At 43.7% G+C, this 23,976-nt stretch overlaps 1 protein-coding gene across 1 annotated transcript in view; it reads left to right on the top strand.

Annotated features, from left to right (window-relative positions):
- Window positions 1–23,976, top strand: part of PDE10A (phosphodiesterase 10A) — a gene marked incomplete at both ends in the record, with an annotated part of 477,347 nt that overhangs the window by 350,396 nt on the left and 102,975 nt on the right. The window contains one exon of the mRNA XM_080700165.1: window positions 15,607–15,735. Coding sequence (XP_080556291.1) covers window positions 15,607–15,735 — 129 coding nt within the window. The remainder of the gene's footprint in view (window positions 1–15,606; window positions 15,736–23,976) is intronic.

Genomic DNA, 23,976 nt, shown 5'->3' with positions numbered 1-23,976 from the left:
TGATGCTTCCTAAGGGTACTGTAGTGTCTTAAAATCGCCAAAGTCACAGAGTACAGCACAGTTTCCCTGAGAACAAAATGCCACCCTGGATGTCCCTGTAGGCAGGGAGCATGGTCTGTCATGCTGACTCTCAGGCAAGGGGATGGGTGTTTTGTTATCTCTGTATCCCTAATTGAATGCTATGCAGTTTCTTATGCTAGTCAATCCATAGGGCTTGACTTCCTGGGTTTTCCAATAGAATTTCATGACATATGTTCTTCTAATGTTTTTATATTTATCAGCCAAGAGTTGATAAGATAAGTGAAGTAAATTTTTTAGTTGGGTAAGGAAGGCAGAAGAGCATACATAGCGTAGTCCCACAGACCTTGTCTGCTGTGTAGCAGTGTGGGCTGTGATGCCTTCTGCTCTCTACCGGGTGGATTCAGTGTAAGATCAGTGTCTTACCTCCAATAAGCATAATGAAATTCCTTGAAGTGGTGAAGCACCTCGGTATGATAATCATGTCACTCATTTATTGATTCATTCGGGTTTGAAACATTAGGTGAGTGTCTGCTACCTGAAAGTATAGCCTACCTTCATCTGTGGGGTTTGTATTTGCAAATTGTCCTACTCAGCAAAGGTGATCTGAACCTCCGCGTCCATCCTTGCTGTCACTTCACTGCAGTATGTGGGTGTGTGCTTGAGCAGAGCATGTAATGTTGGCTGACAAGAATCTTGGCACCAGAGCCTTGCAGGGACCTAATGTCGTGTTTCTACCAGGAGCAGTGGCTTTGTATTTTCTGATTCAGTGTTTGTGTTGATTTTATAGAAGAAAACTACTATTAAAAGTAATTGAGTGCAATTACCAGGTTCTGGGGATAAGAAGATGAATAAGACATAGTTTTTGCCTTCAAAGATTATGTTAACAGTGGAAAGACACCTTAAGTCAAAGCTTTAGAAATTGATAGACTAAAAAGTCCTACGTAGCAAAGATCTTGTATCAGACTAAGAAGACTCTTGTTTTGTGATGCTAATTGATTTATTAGAAAGAGGACTATTAACCCTTTTAAAATTACATAAAAAGTGAAATATTATTAAAAGTGATTTTTAGGAACATCATTCATAGTCATCTTAAACAAGATATTCTGTTTACCTTAGTCATATAATGTGAATTGTAAAATCACATTTGCGCTTTCTGAAAGGATATGGTAAACCATTATTATATGAACTGCATTAACTCTTACTCAGATACTGTCCTGTTCATCAAGACAGTTTCCCTGAGTGGACCGAGTTAAACCTAAGTATTAGAACATGGTAGTTTACCATTTGCATGTTTCAGATATCAGATCAGATGGATAGGCCTTATTTTTCCATGTTCATTATATCTTGCATAGTATCTTCCATTAGTTAAAAGATTCATTCTGCCTTTTAAGCAATGTTAGAAATAAGTATAAGATTTAAGAAAAGTTAGCTCAACTGTGTTTCTTCAGAATTCATGACTTGAAGCCCCAACACCCAGTCCCTCAGCATGCCACTGTTTGGAGACAGGGCCTTTTATAGAGATGATGAGGTTAAAAGGAGGGCCTGGAGGGTGGCGCTCTGATCCCACATGACTGCGTCCTCATGGAAGCCCTAGCGAATTAGCACTCTCTCTTCTGAAAATCAGAGTTCAAACTACATAGGCGCTTCCATTCTAACTTTCCTTGGCTGTCCACTGTCTGAAGCAATCAAGTACATGGAGCTCACATGGGAAAGTCCCTCCCCATACCAACAGCCTTTCGGCATTTTCTTGGTTCATGCAACTCTTTGGTTCCGCTCTCCTTCCCCTTTCAAGGTTTGCTGATGGAGCCTACGTACATGTAAGCATCTGCACATGGAGAAAGGAAATCAGAGTGAGAGCATGAAGCCTCGCTTCCTGGAATGCATTCTTCCTTGGTTACAAGAGTCTTAGCAGGACAAGAAAAACATTCCCTGGAATGTAGGAAGGCTGGAAGCATGCCCTCTGAGTGGATAAAGACCATCTCTCTCACAGCTGTGAGGAGAATGTCAGGGGGAGTAGTGGTTAGGGAGAAATGAGTGGACAGAGTTAGTTAAAGAAGAACTAGGAGGTTTTGAGAACCAAAAGTCAGTTCCTGTTTTGAAGATCTTATGAATAGAAAGGATGAAGTCAAAGCTGGTGGAATATAAATAAATGGAACTCAGGGCCTTGGGCATGGTAGGCAAGCACTCTGCCAGGAAGCCACATCACTAGCCTTGATGGGAGCTGGTTAGGTCATGAGGATTCTACCCTTGTTTCAGTCAGCTTCCTTAACTTTTGTAATCCAAATGAACCTTCCATCAGAACTTAGAAGAAAGAAGACTTATTTGCTTACAGTTCTGGAGATTTCAGGGTATCCGTCCATGTTAGGTCAAATGAAGTCTGGAGCTCAGGCATTGGAATGGGAAGCCAAGAGAGAAGAGCACAAGGGCTCTGCTCTCACATCTTAGAGGCCAGAAGCAAGAAGGCAAGCAAGGGGACTCCTGGACAGAGCACTGTCCCAGGCCACAGCTCTAGGGACCCTCCTGCAGCTGCACCCACCTACCCAGATTTCCGCCCAGCATACCCATCACATTATATCTATCCTCTGACGAGAATTATAACCCTAAGGATTTAGCTACATAATGTCTGAACATCAATACACGAGCTCTTTCAGGGGGCATTCTGTATGTAAAACATATCACTTTCTGAACTGATTAATGCCCAGTTGTAGAGATTTTGAAGCTGGGAGTTTGATCTCTTGCTCTCTGCCCTTCTGCTGGGAAATATGCAGCGTGAAGGCTTTTACCTGATGTTGGCCCTTGATTGTGGGCTTCTTAGACTCTAGAACCCAGAGCCAGTATGGTATGGTCCCTTGATTATGGGCTTTCTAGACTCTAGAACCCAGAGCCAGTACAATACGGGCCCTTGATTGTGGGCTTCTTAGACTCTAGAACCCAGAGCCAGTACCATACGGGCCCTTGATTGTGGGCTTCTTAGACTCTAGAACCCAGAGCCAGTATGGTACGGTCCCTTGATTATGGGCTTCCTAGACTCTAGAACCCAGAGTCATTACAATACGGGACCTTGATTATGGGCTTCCTAGACTCTAGAACCCAGAGCCAGTACAGTACGGTCCCTTGATTATGGGCTTTCTAGACTCTAGAACCCATAGTCATTACAATACGGGACCTTGATTATGGGCTTCCTAGACTCTAGAACCCAGAGCCAGTACAATAAGGGCCCTTGATTATGGGCTCCCTATACTCTAGAACCTGGACCAATATGATATGGGCCCTTGATTGTGGGCTCCCTAGACTCTAGAATCCAGAGCCAATACAATATGGGCCCTTGATTATGGGCTCCCTAGACTCTAGACCCCAGAGCTAGTACGGTACAGGCCCTTATTGTGGGCTCCCTAGAATCTAGAACCTGGACCAATACATTTCTGTTCACCATAAATGTCCACCCCTGGTATTCTGTTACAGCAGTACCACATGCATGGAGGCCACAACAGTCACGGCTGTGCAGGGAGGGGCTGAGGGCTGTTAGATAGCCTTTCACATCAACTCCCGGTGCCTTCTAGTTTCTCATGACGTGGAACCCAGCCTTGAGGCAGTGACTTCCCATTCTATTCCTGAGCCAAACTGCCTCTCATTCTCCTGACAGCATGTCTATTCACCCAATTTAGCTTTAATACTAGAAGAAAATGTGGGCCAAAAAATATCTTAAGGCTAATATAATCTCCGAAGAAAACCCAGCAGCACGGGAGGTCATCACAAGCGAGGGCCAATCTCTGGATCGGCTCTGTGAGGAAGCTCCTGTCATCTGCAGTGTGCCTGTGCGATTCCGGCTTGGCAGTTCAACTGTCGTCTTTTTGGTGGTGCCAATTACTGGGGGAAACAAAGCTTTGATAAGTAAGAGACTGCGTGTGTGATTCCCTTTATGCATATGCTTCAAGGGTTCCTTTAATGAAACATTTATTAGGTATAAGCCATATGCAGAGCAAACTAATCTTTAAAGGGATTTGCAAATTTGATTTTACATTTAGAGTAAACTTTGTGTTGATTTCCTTTGTAAAGCAAAGGAAAAAAATTTTTAAGCATGCACTCATCCTTTTAGGCATATTCAGATTTTTTACACCCAGGATTTGCTTTTTCCTGGGATTGTTAAGGGTCTTTTACCTTATAGGAGAACCCATGATAACCGGGAAAGGGTGCATGTAGGGAGTGATGGTTAAGGGGACCTGTGTAGTGGCCGGTGGTTTATTGTTTTCTGGTTTAGATTTAATGATCATAAAACTTCAGTCAGGCATTCTCTATCATCTTTCAGTGAGAAATAGAACTGAGGTCCACAGAGATTAAATAATTTGTCCAAAGCTACCGAGTAGTAGAGACATTTTGGGGAGGGGTTGTCCAGACTTGTCTGATTCCAAATCTTTACTAGTCACTATTTTATGTGAAGAAAAACCCATGAAATGGACAGACTGGAGCCACTGTTCAGAAGAGCAATGCTGGGGGCAAAGGAGAATGCTGGGAGCTGAGCCCACAAACCCACCGCTGATGAACATTAGCATTTTTAGGAGAGTATCCTCTGCATAGGTGACCAAGTGCAGGATCTTCAGATGAGATCATCCTGGAGTACTTCTGTGGCCCTAAATCCAGTGACAACTGTCCTGAAAGAAGCAGCAGCAGGTCGCACAGTAGAAGGTAGGGACAGTGAGGTAGTGGGCCACGAGTGAGCAGGGCCAAGGGGACCGGTTCTGTCCAGGGCCTCCAGGACGGGCAGAGTGCAGTCCTGGTACCGAAGCCACCCAGCCTGCGGTCCTTTGCCCTGGCAGCCACAGGAAGCAGTGTGGAGTGCCGCTCTTGTCCTGAGCCCCGCGGAGGGCCAGCTAGTCCAGAAGACCCTCTACTCTCTGCGGGATGGGATGGGGGCTACCACTGTATCCTTGGACAAATCACTTTGTGATGAACAACTAAGGTTTTGTTTTGTTTTGTCTTCATGAAAGGGGGTTAGAATAACAGCCCTGCTTTTCTCCAGTTTAGGGAGCCCCCTTCTACTTCTACTTTGCTGAGAGTTTTTTTTTTTATCATGAATAGATCTTATATTTTGTCTTATGATGTTTCTATATCTACGGAGATGATCATGGGTTTTTGTTGTTTATTATTTTTACATGTGTTGTGTAAATTGACTCTCAGATGTTAAACCAGTCTTGCATTCCTACTTTTAAGACTGAAATCATAGTGTTGATTACATTAATTCTCATCTGGAAGCTCCTGGGAAAGTTTTACTTTCAAACGTACTCTTGTCATTGGCAGAGTTCAAGTTGGAAAATTGATATCCCATTTACCTGCTGGCTGTGAGCTGGGGTCTCTTTCACCTACAGAAGTTGGCTGCATGTCCTGGCATGTGGCTCTCCATCTTCCAGTCAGCAAAGGTGCTTCAAAGTCTTTCTTATGCCTTGAATTTCAGACTTCTTTTGTTATCAGCAGGATAGAACTCTTTGTTCTTAAAGGGCTGTGTGATCAGATCAGGTCCTTTTGGATGATTTGTCTATTTTAAGACCATTTTGAAGTATAATGTGTCTGATCATAGGAGTAATTCATCCTCATCGCAGTCCTGAGGATTACGCAGGGTGTAGACCCAGTACAAGTCCAGGGAGCCATTTTAGAATTCTCCCTCCCAAGAAAGATTGTTCTCTGTTACAGTAACTGTGATTTTGAATCCTGACATTTTAAAGATGGGATTGATTTAAAAGCCTCACAATTGAATTGAAAAGATAGACACTTTTTTCAGTTTTTAATGACTTAAAAGCTTTTTTTTTTTAAACAGGATAGTATATAATTTTTTCATGTTTTTAAAATAGTATAGGGCAAAGATGGGAATTAACATCTTTCTTTTGCCACATAGGGTGTGATGCAGTATTCCTTGGAAATCTCATCTGTTTGTAAATCCTAAGCTTTATCTCTTTGTCAATAAGGATAACTTCCCAGTGTTTATCTTAGCTCCTATTTTCTTCTTTTGAGCTGCAGATTTATATTTCCAATATCTTAGAACAAATTACCATGTTGTTGTCCTATAGGCAACTAGAATTTATCTGATCCCAAACCCAAATTAATTTCCTCTCCAGGAATCCTTCACTGTCTCATAGATTTTATACCCTGCTGTAGTATCACTGCCTCTGGTCCTGCCCACATGAGAGCCCATACTCTCTTTTGTGACACATCCTGTGGCCTCTTGGCTAGTCGTTACCAGTTTCTGCTGGCCAGGCTCAGCCTGTGTTAAAGAGAGGTCCGTAACTCTGGAAGGATATGATCTTGTTTGTTGTGTATGGAGTATGCCTGGTTCACAGTAGGCACTCCATAGGCATCGACTGAGTGGATAGAAGAATTTCAACATTTTTATTAAACGTATCAGACATACTTTACTCTTTTAATGTGCCCTCTTCTTGTCAACTGTGCAACATGGTTATATACCTACTTGTCTTTACTCATTTTTATTTTAGTTGCCTGATTTATCCAAAAGCAAAATATAATGCCTGATACATAGTCAGACTTCAATAATATTTTTTCAATGACCTGTACTGAATTTTCATATAAATAGTAATATCTTTATATAGAATAAATTTAATATAACATTTCTGGATGAATTTTTAATTTTCATTTCTAAGAAAAATATTTTTTTTAGCAATGAAAAAGTATGACTTTATCTCATCTTGAAAAGGATTAAATAGTTTTAAAATTTTTTTTTGTTTCAAATCTGCCAGTCATGATTTTTAAAAACCTCTTTGAGCCTGGCGTGGTGGCACACGCTTGTAATCCCTGCGCTTGGAAGCGGAGACAGAAGGATTGCACAGGTTTGAAGCCAGCCTCTCTGGCTTAGGAGACCCTGATTCCAAATAAAAATATAAAATAGGTCTGGGAGTGTAGCCCAGAGGTAGAAGGGTTTCCAGGAACCCCAGTACCACAAAAAAAAAAAAAAAAAGAAAGAAAAAAATAAAAAACTTCTTTGGCAAGTAGAAAGAAATGGCATATAGAAATGCCTAACATATAGGACCTGTATACTTTCCACTTTTAGGGTATAATTTTTAAGGTTTAAGTAAACGAAAATATAAATGTGAATACTTAAAAAAAAAAATAGGCTGGGCCTGGTGGCACACACCCAACTTGTGAGAGTGAGACAAGACTGTAAGCCAGTCTCAGCAACTTATCCAGGCCCTCAGCAACTCAGTGAGACCCTGTTTCAAAATAAAACATAAAATAGGCCTGAGGTATGGCTCAGAGGTAGAATGCTCCTGGAATTAATATCCAGTACCTCTCCTATACTTCATTAGGGCACCAGTGGCCATAAGAAATTACAGTTGTTGTTCTGTTTGTCTTATCTAAATCCATTTTTGACATAGTAATCATAGAAATCGTTGATTTTGTCTATATACTTATTATATTAGTCTCTTTTTTAGAGGGTGTCCTAATTTTTGTTTTTTCTAAAGATTTAATTAACATTATATAAAATATTTTTATTTTCTCTCTAAAGTGTTCTAATGTGGTTTTAAAATGGTGCATACAACTTACAGTTTATTTCTGTGTGAATATCAGAATTTTTTTTTATCATAGATCCAAGTGCTTCACTAAAAACCTCAACAAATAGTGATAGATTGCACATTTCTCCCAGTTACTTTTAAGTGTGAGAAGTGATTCTAGACTCCCAGGCAAGGTGACAGGAACGCTTCTTCACAGCTTGTGATGGGTATTGTGGCTGAGGTGCGGAATATATTTCTTAGCACTACGCTTATTTGTATTTCATGGCTAATTTCCGGGATTTGAAAACCACTTTCACTTTCTGTTGGCTGAGTTTGATTTTGGTCATTCGGTTCCTGTTAGACTATGGGCTCATGGTAGTCACATCTGTATTCTTAGGGGTTTCAGCTTGGAGACTGCTGGTGTCTGTGATCTAAATCACGCCCACTGGAGATGCGATTGAACCATGTTGCCGTCATGTGGGGCAGGGAACTTGTCTTCAGGGCAGGAGCCTCAGATGCCTTTCCCTGGCTCCTGCTCCGTTCCCGTTCGCCCCATCCTAATTGATCGCCTCCTTGTCCAAGCTTGGCCTCGCCCCGGAGCATGCATGCACTCTACCTGCGGGAGAGGCTTCTCACGGCCTTCCCACTACACCCTCCTCTCCCTTGGGCTGCCCCCGCTGATTGGACCCCTGCCCTCCTGGGCCTCCTGGAAGTGCTCACGTAAGGTGTGTTTTGGTTTTTTGAATGTGAAGGTTCAGTACACATTCTGGGTGACATGACGGTGAGCTAGACCATTTTAGAGTTGATTAATCTCAACTTAAGCACTTATGCACGTATGTGGAGAATTAACTGCTCTGAAAATTACTGAAATGTTCCTAAATATAGGCAAATGCTGGTTTTGAGGAGTCATGTTACATTTAAACAATAGAGTCTTAGCTTCTTCATCCTGGTGACCACAATACCCAACGAGCTCCACAGAGGAAGAAAGCTTTATTGGCGCATAGTTTCAGAAGTTTCCCAGACTTCAGTCCACTGCTGGCTGGCTCCCCAGCACAAGCTGCTTGGTCTGTGGCTTCGGGGCATGGCAGAGAGAAAGCCTCCCTCTCTTCATGGTGACTGGAGGCAGAGCGAGGGGAGGGGCAAGGGACAGGTGCAGTCCAGCCCCCAGGCCACACCGCCACCTCCCCAGTGCTGCCCCAGCTCGGAGCCTGGCTGTAGAGATGAACACATGAGCTGCTCCAGGGCCTTTTCTATCCAAACCATGGCAAGTAGTTTGGTCTTTGCTAACAGAAAGGTTTTTCTCTCATGATCTTAAATCTGATACTTCTTAGGTGCATGCATTCACTGCTGGTGAAGATGGGTATCCTTGAGATAAGTTCCTTAATCCTGTCATGCATGAATCAGAACCCTGTGGAGTGGCTGCCCTTACTGGGCCTGCCTTTTGTGTAGGAAAACAATGAAGCTTAGAAAGTCCAGTGGTTTTATTAAGAAAATATCCTGCCTCTAGTGACTTTGACCCAAGTCTCCCTCCCAGTGCACTGGGAAACTATTTGAGCTACAGATATGGGACGGCTGAGCCCTTTACTTGGCATGATTGGCACCTGAACACCTGTACCCACTTCATACTTCATTGTGAAGATGTGGTTGTTTGAGTCATAGAAGGGGTACATTTTGGCAGGCTTAAGGATACTCTTGATATTTCTACCAAAAAATATTGTTTTCATCTTTATCTTACAACTTTGAGCAAATCCAGTTTGCAGTTGAATGTCTCAGTTAAAGTTTCACTGATGTCCTCAGCCAAGGGAAAGCACACAGTTAATTTCATTTTGGTTTAAAAATCCAGCAGTATGGGAATTGCATTCTGGCAAATGCAAAATTATGAAGGTTGGAGGCAATGTCTTCTCTGGGGCTAAGGTGACCTCAGGCAGTTAATTCATTGTGGAATTTTCAATTATGTAGATTGGAACTCAGACAGTGTCTTAAACCAAGCTTATTTCTTTATTTAGTGGTAATAGAGTGTATGGAAAGAGATTATTCAGGTGACTGTACTTATGAGGCAAGGGTAAGTATAATGGGATATTTGTATTTGCTGTACTCTCTGATTTTCCTTCTTAAAGAGACTTGTATTGGGCTGGGCATGGTGGGGCACTTTTATAATCCCAGTACTTGGGAGGCTGAGACAAGAGGATCACAGGTTTAAGGCCAGCCTCAGCAAGCAGTGAGACTCTCATCAAACTACTGAGACCTTGTTTCCAAATAAACATAAAATAGGATTGAGGGTATATTTCAGAGGTAGAATACCCCTGGGTTTAATACTCAGTACCACACCAAGAAAAACTGAATAAATAGAATTGTATTGATGTTTATGCAGCCTAACAAATACAAAGAAACACCCATTTCTTCGTTTTTATTATAACTTGAGAGCCATTTAATGATACAACCATTTATATCTGTCATGATAATCTGCATTCATTGCATATTAAAGACTTGGATTTTAAGTACAACCAAAAAGAAATGAGATTGAGAGTCTATTAATCACTCTCTTTATTTGATAAGTGCTTAGAAGGAACTGCTACATACATATAGCCATAAACTTTTGTTGTCAAGTGTGACCTATAATAGGGGCACATTTGTAGAAAACGCGCAGTGCTATAGGTGGATTCAGGGATGTCAGAATTAGGAAAGTATTTAAAATACAAGAGACTAATTTTCAGAAAACTTGATATAAAGATTTAAGATCTTTTGGAAAACAAGAAAAGTGAAGGGAGAATTAAGAGAAAGAAGATGTAGCAGGACTCAGGCGATGCTGAGAATTGAGCGGAGAGAGGGCTCTTACCCTAGCGCTCTCTTGGAGCCTGGGGCTCCGGATGAGTCCTGTCTGACCTTGCAGAACAGTTTCCAGCAGACACACCCATACTGCCTCCTTCCCCATCCTCTATGAACTTACATAGGACAGAGAGTTTTTGGATTAAGAATTTGCTGGAAGACTCACGGAGGTGGTAGCTGGTGGCTGGCTCGGTGGGCACACGGCACGTGGCATGTAGTTGTGTCCATGGCTGAGCTCTGTTCCTCGAACCACTCAGCATGGTGACTGGGGGTGCAGTGCCAGCTCAGGTCTCTCTCAGTGGATCACATGCACCATGCCCAATTCCTGCAGCAACACGCAGAAAGTGTCGTCTAGCAAGGAGGCTGTGGGAGGTCAGCGCCCAGCTAGATAGTAGGGGCTGGTACGTCCCCACGTTTCTGTCCTGAAAAGGAAAGCAGGGGTTTATAGCCTTCGCACGGTGCCTGCCCTTGGCTAATTGTGTTCTGGGAACTCTCCAAGAGCTAGCTCCTGCTGCCAGCCCAGGCCAGCCCTACAAGCTGCCTTTCTTAGGTGAGGGTGGCGAGGCTGCTAGCTCAGTCCTTCTCTGCACAGAGCCAGGCATCGGGTCCCCTGGAGGAGGAGGCTGGCCAGTCAGGGCCCTCCTGGAGTTCACAGTCTGGTTAGCTCTTGATCAGTGCTGACTAAGTAAATAGATGTCAGCGTGCGCTGAGTGACTTGGTGCAGACGTGCAGCGTGCTGCAACAGCCGCGTGCAAAAGGGCATCCACAGAAACTGTAGCCAGGGAAGCATCTCTGGGTGAAATTGCTTCTTAACTGGCTAAACATCTCAGCGAGGTGAGGAAGAGTCCAGGCAAACTTCAGGCAGGAGCAGAAGAGGGGAAGGGCGGAGGCACTGGGGAGCAGAGCCAGGGGCCCCGAGGAATGGGTATCCACGCTTCCTCCCATCCTCAGAGGACACTGATTTTCAGGGCTCCATTGTGACTCCAAAAGGGTTTCCACTGCAAAGATTTCCTTCAACCTACCTCATCGAAGCCTGAGATTTATTCATGTATAACTTGAGGTCAAAGGTGTATAGTATAGTTCCAAATGCAAGGTGCCACTAATAGCAATCTGCAAGATGCAGTCATCTCAGGCAGGAGACAGTGGAGAAGTAGGAACAGCTTAGCTATCAGATGAGCTCGGAGCTGAGCGCGAGGCTCCTGCATCCAGGCCTGACTGGTGCCCCTCTGGTCAGAAGAAAGCGAATTCAGCTTCCTGATGTGTTCCTGCCTTGTTTTTCTATTGTCTATTTGAAACGGTGATGTGTGTTTATCAACTGCTTATTGGTCGTTGTTGTGAACCGGACACATCATGCTCTGAGCCTGATGCAAGGCTTAGCCCAGATAGTACACGTGTACGGCGCAGACGCTGTAGGGAGAAAGCACGCTAGGAGGGCCTGCCTGCTGATTTTTAAAGTGACTTGTTAACAACACGTTATTAGCGTCTTTATGCTTTTGTAGGGAAGGAGGCTAAATAGCTGGAGGCCGGGAGCCAGGGAAGTCAGTCCCCAGTGAGGAGGAAGTGTAGAGCTTTGGGCTTGGGTTCCGAAGCACTTGATTGATGGGAAGTCTCTCCTCTGCTCATCTCCATTTGCTCCCGGACAAACTCAGAAAGGTTTGCATCGGAGCATGCATCCTGTCTCTTGACGATCGAGAGCATGTGACTTAGGAGAATACACATCAGGTTCGCAAGACACTGCTCCTGAGCAGTGGCCAGTCCAGCATTGCTTAGTGTGACACTGTACACTGGACAGCTTTTATTACATTAACGTGCTAAAATGATTCACTTCTCTTGCTCTATATAGTAAGAATTTGACTTTTTCTGGTACCTGTTTTGAAACTGTCTTTTGCAAGGGCCAGAGTCCTCAGGTGAACTTGCAGTGCACTCATCCCTGGCTCATGGAAAGCCGAGCTCTCTGGGGCTGTGAGGGCCTCTCGAGTCACTGGCACCTCTCATTGAAAACCAGTTGCAGTCGTGGGAGGGTTTGCTGGCTGTGGAGAGCCTGTTAAGCCACAGAAGACTTGATTCTTACAGCAGCTGTCTGAAGTTGAGCTTTCTCCCGGGTTCCTAAATTGTTAATACTAGTTTTGCTCTCTGGGTTCATACACAGGAAAATATTCTTCACCTGTTTTGATAAGGATGCTCAGGTTAAGCAGTGATACCATCCAACAGGAAGCGTGTGCTCTCCCGGGTAAACACTTGTCCCGCCTCCCCTCCTTGGCCACAGCCCTGCTTGCACCCACACTGCGAGCTGCACCTCAACAGACGGGCGAGTTATTATAGTACAGTATCTAAGCGCAATATCTAATATCCAAAAATCTGCATCACAATTGAACTAAGACTTGAAGAAGTTGCAAACAGTTCACATTCTGCTCATACCTGAACTAAACACAGAAAAAATTATAAAAGTGAGATAATTAATGTGATAGAGAAAGAATTATTGGTCATGTGTGCACTTGAGACTTAAAAACAAGGTTGATTGCACTAGCTGAGTTTAGCTCTAGTGAGATAGTGGGAGTCGTTTATTTTATTTTGGTGATAGGGAAGGCAGAGGGCTGGACGCTAAGACACCTGCTTTGGGGGAGGCCAGGGGCCAAGAAATGCTGGTTGAGGGCGTTGTAGAGGCTGGTGTTACGGAAGCTTAGGGACCAGGCGGCAGGTATATCACTGGGACGAGGTAGGATGGGAGAGGTCGGGCTGCTGTGCTGGACTCTTACTGGGTGTTTGTGAGTGATTCTTTAAAAAACACACAAAGAATAAGGGATTTTCTTCCCTGGTTAAGAGAGTAAAATTAGGCCTTAAAAAACACTGCTTCCTGTTTCCAACAGTAGATCTTTTAGTACTTATAATTAGTAATTTAAATTTATGCTTAGAATAATAAAATACAATTTTGTAGCCTTTGATTTGAAAACAGTTTTCAAAATAATTTATGGTATTAACATGATAACACTTCAGAAATAATAATTGCTTTAGAATCTGGAGGTCTTTATCAGAAGAATACACTGCTCTAAGGACACTTTTAAAGTTATGTGTGAAGTGAACCTAAGTCTGCATCCAATTGGTGCCGTAACCACAGCGATGAACATGCTGCTGTGCCAGCCGAGGTGATGTCCACAGGACAGAGATGCTGCCTCACGGGGCCACAGCTCCCGCGTGCTACTCTGAGCACCGAGCAGTGCGACAGTAATATGGACTCTAGCATCTTCTTTCCTGGGCTTGAAGTACCAATGCCCAGGACGAGGAGCCAGAGGTCCTGAGGAAGAATGGCTGAGGCCACTTCCTGGGCAGAAAGGAACAGGAGGAGCTACCCCCCCCCCGCGACCCCCGGCAGACAGAAAGGGAGCTTCCCAGACTCCTCCAGCTACCAGGTTCTTCTCCAAAGGACTCAGAGCAGGTTTGGAGAGGCCTCCCCACTGTTCAAAAGATGGGCCGTTTGAACAGTACCAAGGAGAGTAACTGTAGTGCAGGAAACATCAAATCTGTTCAGATCTACGACTTCATCACAGTCATAGAAAATGGTGCTGGTTCTTCTGTGGCTCCTCTGTGGCTCCATAGTTAAGACTGTATACTTTCAGCTTGGACCTCTGGGAAATTGGGGGATAATAGGAACAGAAAAAGGGAAATTGAGAGATAAAATCTCTTTGAGAAATGTGGGAAGATAACTGGCTTTGTTTTGGCTAAGGTTCCATTTGAGGTGATGGAGCGGGAGTCACTGTCAGTGCCGCCCTCGTGGACCGCCGCAGAGGAGGCAGAGTGGAGGGCGACTGGAATGTCAGGGCCAGCACGAGGCAGCGTGTCACAGGTGGCGGGGCAGTTCCGGCGAGTCAGAGGCAAAGGCGGGTGTGTCTCACCAAGGAGGACATAACTCAGGAGGGTACGGAATTGCCGTCCTGGCTCCGGAAGGTCATACGCGCTTCCAGCTGAAGCCAGCATTTTGCTTTTGTATCTAGGAACCACGGCTCGCCTTGTCAGGCAGGCACGTTCTTACTTCAATGAGTCTAGTCTCCAGCACCTTGCAGAATTTCTCACTGAATTTTATGCTGCCAGGGCTGTTTTGCCCTGGAGAGAATATAGACGGGTCTCATTTTTCTTTTTCTAATGTGGGGTGTGTGTGTGTGTGTGTGTTGAAACTAAGTACTGATTTCACAGAAAGATATCTTTTGCCTTCTCAGTTATACCAAGCTGTTATGGAATCTTAACATTTGTGACTTCAGTTCCCAGCAGAATTAATTAACACATATGAATTCTATGCTTTGTCTGTTTGGGAAAATATACAGCCCACTCCTGGAGTCATAAAGCTGTGTTTCCTTTCCTTTTAATCTGTCTGTAAGCATAACTTTCCATTGCAGTTTTTACCTAACAATCCCTAAGGATGGCAATTTTAAAAAATAATTCACAGTGAAAGAATAGTAGTAAAAATCATCATCTTCATTGAGAATAATGATTCATATCTTATTAGTATCTGGGGTTTTTATTTTGAAAAAATGTAATTTCATATGTTCAATATCAAAACATAGTTTTGTTTGAAAATCTTATATATATCCAACAGTTATTAGACTATAAAATTTCCTTCAGTGAAACTGAATACATACATACGGCATCAATAAGCAAATGTCAAGATTGTTTTGAACTGAATATTAGACCACTAAATTTAGTGCCCCCGAGAAGGAGGAGTGTGTACTATAAGTCGACAAAAGATAAAATTCAACTCTAACCACTTATTAGCATGGTGACGGTCTCGTGGTGGGTTTTCCTGTTTGCTTCCCTTGTGAGAGCTCCACTTGCTTTGCATGTTGAATCTATGATAACTATTCACCAGAAAATAATTACGTTGTAAGGCATAATGTACAACATCAGAGCCCAAATCTGTTCATAGATAGCACTGAAATTGACTGCTGGAAACCAGACACGTAGCCTCATGTGTAATGTCTACCATGTAAAACTGCTAAAGTTCTAACTCTAGGTTCTAAGACAGACATCACGTAAGACCGCCGTTCTCTTTCCTTTGTGCCCTTGAGTGGCGTAGGCTGTGGTCAAGCACTGTGCGGCATCTCCCACGTGATGCCACAGCATGCGACGCCGCAGAGTTTGGCCCGCTCCAACTGTCTAGCCCCTGGTAGACGAGAGGTCCTTGGGGATGACCCTCATGTGTTGTCATGCTGGATAGCTCCCGTCTACGCAGAGGCCGTGTGGGTAAATCTTATTCCTTTCGATTCTCTTACAGGTCTGACAGATGAAAAAGTGAAGGCCTATCTCTCTCTTCACCCCCAGGTGTTGGATGAGTTTGTCTCTGAAAGCGTTAGTGCAGAGACAGTGGAGAAGTGGCTCAAGAGGAAAAACAACAAGCTGGAAGGTGAGCCGCGCCCGCCCATGCGGGGAAGCTGGAAACTGATTATTCTCTAGCTCATAATGGCAAAAGAAAAAACATTTCATACACTCTAGAAAGCAAAATATATACTTATATTAGCATTTTAACTGTCAGTTATATTCTGGTCAAAAAATTAACGTTAAGTTAGAAAGAGGAGAAATGAACACAAAAGCAAGATCCTTGGGGGGAAACTTGACAAATTCTGAGAATTCTAACACACGGAAAAATGCAGAAGTCAGTTATTGATTTTGCTTAATGGTTTTTGTATTAGCCTGGAGTGACTACACTAAAATATCTGAAGCAATTGACTTACAAAGGAAAAGGGTTTATGTAGCTCACAGGTATGGCGGCTCCAGTCTCGCAGCTGTGGGCTTCAGGGAGGCACCAGGTGGCCGTGGCCGGGAGCATGTGTGGTGCCAGGAGGACAGAGTCCCCTCCAGGGGCAGCCCTCAGGGACCTGGTGACCTGCCACCAGGCCCCTTCTTACAGGTCCACAGCACCTCCCAGCACTACCACTTTGGAGCCAAGCCTTGGACAACACTGCACACAGGCAAACGGGAATTATTACGATATTAGGAATATTTGTGTTTATATTTTATTTATATTTCAGTGACATATGTTTATGATTATGTTTTCTAAACAGAAGTCTTTAGACAAATTGTATATAAGCAGAGAGAGAAAGAGCTCTTGACTGGCGTGCGGCTCGTGATGCCTAGTCAGGAGCTCCAGCAGAGCAGTTACTGTCTCGGGGTCGCGACCAGTGAAACCAGGACACGATCTGAGCTGATTGTAGGGAAGTGTGGGAAAGCAGAAAGGCAGGACGTTAGCTCTTGTGTTTCTGGGATTTCAGGTACATTGTTTGTCCATTTGTTCATGCATTCATTCAGTGGTGCTGGGGTTGAGCCCAGGGCATTCTACCTCTGAGCTATACCCCAGCCTTATTTTGTTGTTGTTGTTGTTGTTGTTTTTAATCTGGAAACAGTCTTCCTGAGTTGCTGAGAACCTCTCTAAATTGTGGAGGCTGGCTTCAAAATAGCCCTCTTTCTGTCTCCACCTTCCAAGCATTTGGATGACAGGGTTGTGCCGCCACGCCCAGCTGCACTGTCAGTTTTCTCCTGAGCCTTTCATAGGAAGGTTCTCCTTGTATGTTGTTTGCTTAGTCTCATAGATTCACGTATTTTTAATTAATTAAATTTATGCGGGGCTGAGAAAGGAGCACAGGTCACACATGGCAGGCAGAGGCTTCGCCGCTAGGCCACCTCCCCAGCCATTAACATGAGGCAGAGGTTCCACCATAGACCACCTCCCCAGCCCTCAAAGACAGTCTTTATAACACAGAGACTGTTTGAGGGGCAGTTATGCTTATGAAAAAAGGTTCAAAAAGCACATGAGGTGCAATAAATTTACCCAGAAATTGAATACATATTAATATATTTTATTTGACCTTTTTTTTTTTGGTGGTACTGGGGTTCCTGGAAACCCTTCTACCTCCGGGTTTCACTCCCAGACCTATTTTTTTATATTTTTTTATTTGGAAACAGGGTCTCTTAAGCCAGCGAGGCTGGCTTCGAACCAGCGTGATCCTCCTGTCTCCACCTCCCAAGCGCGGGGATTACAAGTGTGCGCCACCATGCCTGGCTTATTTGACCATTTAAAAATATCTTACTTTGGTATTAAATAAACTTATTTTTGGCCAGACTTCTTGTTTTTATAAATATTTGTTTTCAAGTGACAATTAATTCTATATATGAGCAACTTTATATTACAATCACAAAAAATAATGTTTTTGGAGATTTTGTTAGTATAACAAAGATGCTGTAGTCAAAGCCCCACAGTGACTATGTTTAAACTGCTGTGGTTTTCAGGGAAATGGATGAACTGGAGAACATGTGCTAAGTGAGACTAGCCAGTCACAAAGAGTGGAAAGTCAGATGCCCTCCCTCCCTCGCATGTGGAATCGGGGAGAGAATGGGTCATAGGAGGGACTCCGGACAGAGAAGGAGAAATCTCAGATGAGTGAAGAGGGCGACCTACCTGGGGTGATGGGAAGAGGGGGCACCCTAATGCGCATGACACAGACATGGCAGAGTAAGTCAAACACGAGAGGGGTGGGGAGGGGCCACGCGAGTGCTGTGTGCCTGTGTGCCCCACCTTCTCGTGCCCCAGTATGACGTATGACTGCAATGCACCAATAAAAATAAAACACAAGTTCATAGAAAAATTTACCTTACAAAACTGAAAAAGAAAAAAGTAAAAAGGCTAATCATTGAAAAAATTACATAAAATGCTGTGGTACTTGAAGTACAGATACTTTTTTGTTAGGAAGTTTTTGTACTTTTCTTACTTTTTTGTAATGAAAAGGCAAGCCTTTAAAAAGGAGGACTTCATGCTGAAATGGAAAGTAGTTTATAAAGTGTTCATGAATGTGTGTATATGGAGAGGGAGGGAGGGAAGTAAAATAAAGCACACAGGCGTTTTCTTCTCGAAACAACCTGTTTTTAGTATCAAGACTGAAGCTTGATAGAGCACAGTCTCAGACAGTTGCTAACGCTTTGAGATGTTCAACACTTAAAAGCGTGGCTGAAAACACAGCACCATACATGGGGGAGGAGGAGTGGGGACGGAGCTGGGGTAGCCCAGCAACTACTGCTCGCTAGTTATGATGGGAGACTCCCGGCTGTAATGCACCAACAGAATGATCAAAACAAAAAATAAAAAGTGCGACAGCTTTCTTTGTTAAGAAGCAAATTTCATCTTTCTCTGGTATGAGGAGCAGTTGTATAGTGCAAAAATACATGCTATCCTAAATATGTGTTCCCAGCTCCCAATCAAATAGCACTAATCAAATAAGACGTAAGCTCCCCAATGCATATACCGAGGAGTAGATGATTGTTATGAAGAGCAACATGTAATTGGAACTCTGTTTAGTCTTAATTTTTATCAGTTATTCCTCGCAAGAAGTAGAGGAGCATTTTTCCTCTAAAGAGTTGTTTGGGCCTTGGGCCTGCGCTGGGCGAGGGCCCGTTAAGACGGCAGGGCTGTGCCGCGGTCAGGGCAGGCAGCTTGCAGGGGCTGTATGGAGAGCAACCTTCTTAGTGCTGCTTCTGGGCAGTCTCCTGAGAGCCTCTTCACCACCTCTGGCTCTAGCTTGTGTGGTTTAGGGAAAGAAAATGAAGGAAAGAATCTGGGCTGCAAAGTGCTCTGCACAGCACTCCCCTACTTTATCGTAATAAACACTTTTATTTTGTAACCACTGATATATCAGCCTCATATGGAAATGATCTACACTGTAGAAACAGAAGATTGAGTAAAGGTATATTCTTCTGAAAGAAAGATCATGTTTGGAAATTCAAAATCATGATCAAATAAAAGGGGTGATGATGTAAATTAAAAAGGGCATTTGCTTTTAGATAGTAGTTCTTCATGGTGCTTGTGGTTGGTTGCCAGCCTTCATCAGTATTTTATTGAGTACATACTGTCTGTTTGGTGCTCATAAAGAATCCACTGTGCACAGAATGTGCGACATAGTTCACTTAAACTTCAGAAACTCTCATCACGTGTCAATACCGTGTGCTCAGAGAGAAGTTCTAGCTCCCAAGGCCTCGCTCACATTCTGCCCTTCACCTTTGGCCACAGTCGGTGGTTGGTACAACGGTGCTCATTTGGCAGAGGTGGAACTGAGCCGTGGAGCAGAAGCATCGTCAGGCCTGAGCACCGGTCCTGGTGGGATCACCAGGCAGAGCGTAAGAGCAGCTCCGGCGCAGGCCGCGGCCCCGCCTGGCCGCCGCCCACCTCCCTGCTGTTGTTGAGGACTTCTGTTCTCCTGGCTGCCCTTTGTTCTCCCTTCAAGTCTCACAGTGGAGGCACCGCAACTCTTTGAAAGATGGATGGACTAGGTAGGACTGGGTTCTCACGCTCCCAGGAGCGCTCAGGAGCCTGGTCCTCACTCTCGGTCTCCACGCTGCTGAGCCAGCACTGGTCTCGTGTCCACGTCATCTCTCCGTCGCACTGGAGAGCTCTTCTGTGAAGGAGTCACATACGGGTGAGTTTCCCTCTCCCAGAATGCTCACGGCAGAAGTGGCTCAGGTTTCATTGTGAAGGATTTGGGATACTGCCATGGGCCCTAATGCCCACTGAAAATCCAAAATCAAGACTGGTCAGAGCGGGGCGTGGTGGGCTCGCTTGTCATCCCAGCATTCGGGAGGCTGAGACAGGAGGACCACAGTTCACAGACAGCCTCAGCTACTTAGTGAGGCCCTGTTTCAAAATAAAGAATAAAAAGCTGGGCATGGTGGCGCACGCTTGTAATCCCAGTACTTGGGCAGCTAAGACAGAAGGATCACGCAGGTTCGAAGCCAGCCTCAGCTACTTAGTGAGGCTCTCAGCAACATAGTGAGACTCTGTTTCCAAACAAAATATAAAATAGATCTGGGAGTGTAGCCCGGAGTTAGAGGGCCCTTGGGTTCCATCCCCAGTACCACACACACAAAAAAAGAATGAATAAAAAATAGGGCTGGGGGTGTAGCTCAGAGATAGAATGTTCCTGGGTTCCAACCCCCAGTACCACTGCAAAAAAAAAAAAAAAAAAAAGAAGTATCAAATTTTGGAACATTTAAGACTTCAGATTTTTGGATTAGGCATGCTCAGCTTATATATTATACAAATATATGTGTAAATATGTACATATTTATACACAACTATATATATTAAAATTTCTGCAGGGTTCTTGCATTTATGTCCATTCAGCAAACTGTGTCAAGCACTGTTGAGGACCCGGGACTCCTGAACTGTTAAGGTGGGCGTAGCGGACTATAAAGAAAAGCGCCGTGACCCACGGCGGCTCTGGGGCTGGCGGGGGCCTGGCCTGGTCCACGTTTGCACTCTGAGTAGAGGGCTCTGAGGGAGAACAGGGGAACTGCAAAGGCCCCTTCGTGTTCATAGACAGAGGCGTTTGGGGAGAGGTGGACAGCCACATCTCATGATATGAATTTCATTGCTTTTTGTTGTTTTTAAACTGTTGTTGGTTCAGATTAATTTTATTTATTTATTTCACACTGTTTTCACTTCAAATGCATAAAATTTTATCTACAGTTGAGAAGAAAATTGCCTTTTGACCTAAATTGCAAACAGCTAATTTTTAGGTGATGTTTAGAAATGAGAGATTGTGTCTATTTTTTTTATAGCCTATTGTACTCCTTCAGGTAAAGTGTGAAAAATCCTCAAATTATGAAGGCTTGTACAGCCTCAGGACCGAATACAACTTTTACGGAGAGTTTTAAAACAGGTTTCACCAGAAAACTAGTCATTCCACCTGAAAAAAAAAATGTTTGGAAAGAAAATTTTGTTTCACATTTAATTTCACTAAACATGCTTTTATGTTAATTTTATGCAAAGTAAATTTGACAGGCCCAACTGGTACCCTTCAAGACTAGCGTTACTGAGCCATTTAACATCCACACTTCTACATTTATGAACAGTGTAAATGTAAAATTATTAAATACACTTTAGAATATAATGAAAGCGCAATTATTTGCATTTCTCCTAAGAGCACTCTAAGATGGAACACAGTTTCACGGCCCTAATGCCACTTCTGAACTTCGGTAATGAGCTTGAGGAATCATAAATTATCTTGTCTATCAGGAATATATGATGTGCTTTTGGCTTCTAATATAAGAAAATGAGTCAACATTCTTGGTGATGTCAGAAGGGGTGCATGAAGAAGTGAAGTCAGTATGGCTATACTTGGTTATCATTTCATATTAGAAGCATATTTAAAATAAATGGATTTATAAAAAGTAATTGCAATATTATTTTCTAAAGGAAAGCTATTTGGTACCCCAGAGAGTGATTGAGTAAATCAGAATCCTTTTGAGTTAAAGTAGAATGCTGTCTTTTTTGGCCAGTGGTTTTTATTATTGTTTTTCCATGTATGAAATATTCAGCAGCAGACCATATCACTATCCTTGTAACTAAAATATTAAAGAATAATGAAAATATCGGTGCTGTCAGATACCTTAGTTCTTTTCAGCAAATTCATGAATAATTTTCTTCTATACCAGAAAGGTACAGTTATTACATATTTTCTCCTTTTCATGATGATAGAAATGGTACTTAATTTTATTCAAATTAAACTATTAAATTTTTCATTTTCGAATAAGTAGGGTTTAAATCCTGCCCCTTAAACCTACTCTTTGATAGCCTAAAATTCAGATTAAACTGAATTTGTACTGTTTGATATATGACAGATGGCTCCCATGCTAGTATATGTAATGTGGTGGCATATTAAATTAACAAGGCCTGAGTTACTTTGCCAAAAAATGGAGCGTTGAAGGTGTAATAAGCAGAATACTAATAATGATGTGTTAACTATTAGTACATGTAAGAGCAAGCATCCTTGACATGGCTTGCATGGGACTTAAATCTGGACACTTTTCTCTCTTGTCTTTGCAGTTGCTTTGCTTCAGATATTTAAATTACCTTTTCACTTAGAACTATCATATCTTTTATTTATTTTTTTGGTAGTAGAAATCAGAAAATGTGTCGAATGCCTGCATTATAAATAAACATGAGTGTACCATCTGGTAACTAGAAAGGAGGTAAAGCCGGTGGTGATCTCTCTGCCCAGAGCCATTGCTGTCACTCGCTGGCTCTGTCATCGCCGTGTATGCCATCACGCAGCCGCGTCCCTGAGGTGCTCTTCTGAGGATCCCCGGGCCGGTTAGCTCAGTTACCCGTGCCGTAGGCCGCAGGCTCCATAGCAGCTCAGCCATGTGAGTTGAGATTTTGATAATTTTGACGATTTAAGTCAGATCTTCGCAGATGTTGTTAGAGATTATGAAGCGCATTAACATAAGCATAATTCCTTTACTACAGATTGGATTGATTTCCAAAGCAGTTTTTATAGTCTCTGCAAAGGTCTTATAAGTGGAAGGTACTGCAGGTTGTCTTTATGAGGAATTCTAACTAATGAAATGTGGGAGCTATCGAAATCGGGAAATACTTGTTCTCACTGATAAAGCTTTATTGCCAATGGTATTATATAGAAAACATTTTAGTAAAGTACTTGTGTCTACTTAACAATTCTTGTCAGTATTGAAATGTTGTTTTACAAACATAGGTTTTAAAAGTAAAATAAGCATTACTACTTCTCCGTCTTTTAAATCTACTTCTTCAAAACTTCCCGAAGATTTAATAGTGCGCCAAGTCATCTGGCCCAGGTAGAGCGATCGCGTCCAGAGGCGCCGGAGGAGCCGGCTGTACGGGGCCGGCCACGTGTCGCTTGCTTGCCTGGCCGGTCGCTCGGCACGGCAGCGAGGAAGGATTACGGAGTGTCTCTCTGAGTGCACACCTGCGCGGCGAGAAGGGTGAATACCGACTTGCTCCTCTCACGGAGCCCACTTACAAACGCGTCAGCAAGGAATAAGAAATTTTCAGGATTTGTTGACGGTATATATTTGAAACAAATGTAGCATCACATCTAGCAAATCGAAGTTTTGAATAAAGTTAAGCTTTCTTGAGATTTATAAATCAGTACTTTTAGCCAGTCAGACCTGTGCCCTGGAGCCAGGCCCGTGCTGTCTGCCCTCCTGGCCCGGGCTCTTAGGAGCAGGAGCAGGGGCAGGGGCAGGGGCAGGGGCAGGGGCAGGAGCGTTACTGGTGTACTTCCTTTGAGGAACTTCCACTTCCAATCCTGTGGTGGAAACAAGACATGGCTTTTTTTTTTTTTTTTTTTTTTTTGAGGGTCTGGGGGTGGAACCCAGGCGCATTCAACCTCTGAGCTACACCTCCTGCCCTATTTTTTATTCTTTATTTTGAAACCGGGTCTCACTGAGTTGCAAAGAGCCTCACTAAGTTGCTGAGGCTGTCCGCGAACCACGATCCTCTGGTCTCAGCCTCCGGAATGCTGGGATGACCAGCGTGCCCACCACGGCCGGCTGACGTGGCCCTTTTAAAGAGCAGCGACCAAGGGAGTGTGCTCCAGGGCCAGACTGTGATCCAGCGAGGCTCGTGGGGCGCGAGCCCGCTCAGCTTTGAGAAGCAGGGAGGTGTTTGTGGGAGTTCTTGATCTAGGCCACTTGCTTCCCAAGACTGACCAGAGACCAGAGCACCTGTGCCGCTGGAAGCTGGTTAGAAATGCTCGGGCCCTAGCTCCCCGGCTTGCTGAGATTGTCCTGCAGTGGGGCCTGCGGGTCTGAGCAGAGAGGAAGCTGAGCGGTGATGCTTCTC

This window comes from Muscardinus avellanarius, assembly GCF_963383645.1.
Source record: "Muscardinus avellanarius genome assembly, chromosome: 8".
Classification (NCBI taxonomy): Eukaryota; Metazoa; Chordata; class Mammalia; order Rodentia; family Gliridae; genus Muscardinus; species Muscardinus avellanarius.
Note: the sequence above shows the minus strand (reverse complement) of the source record. Positions and strands in the feature narration are given on the sequence as shown.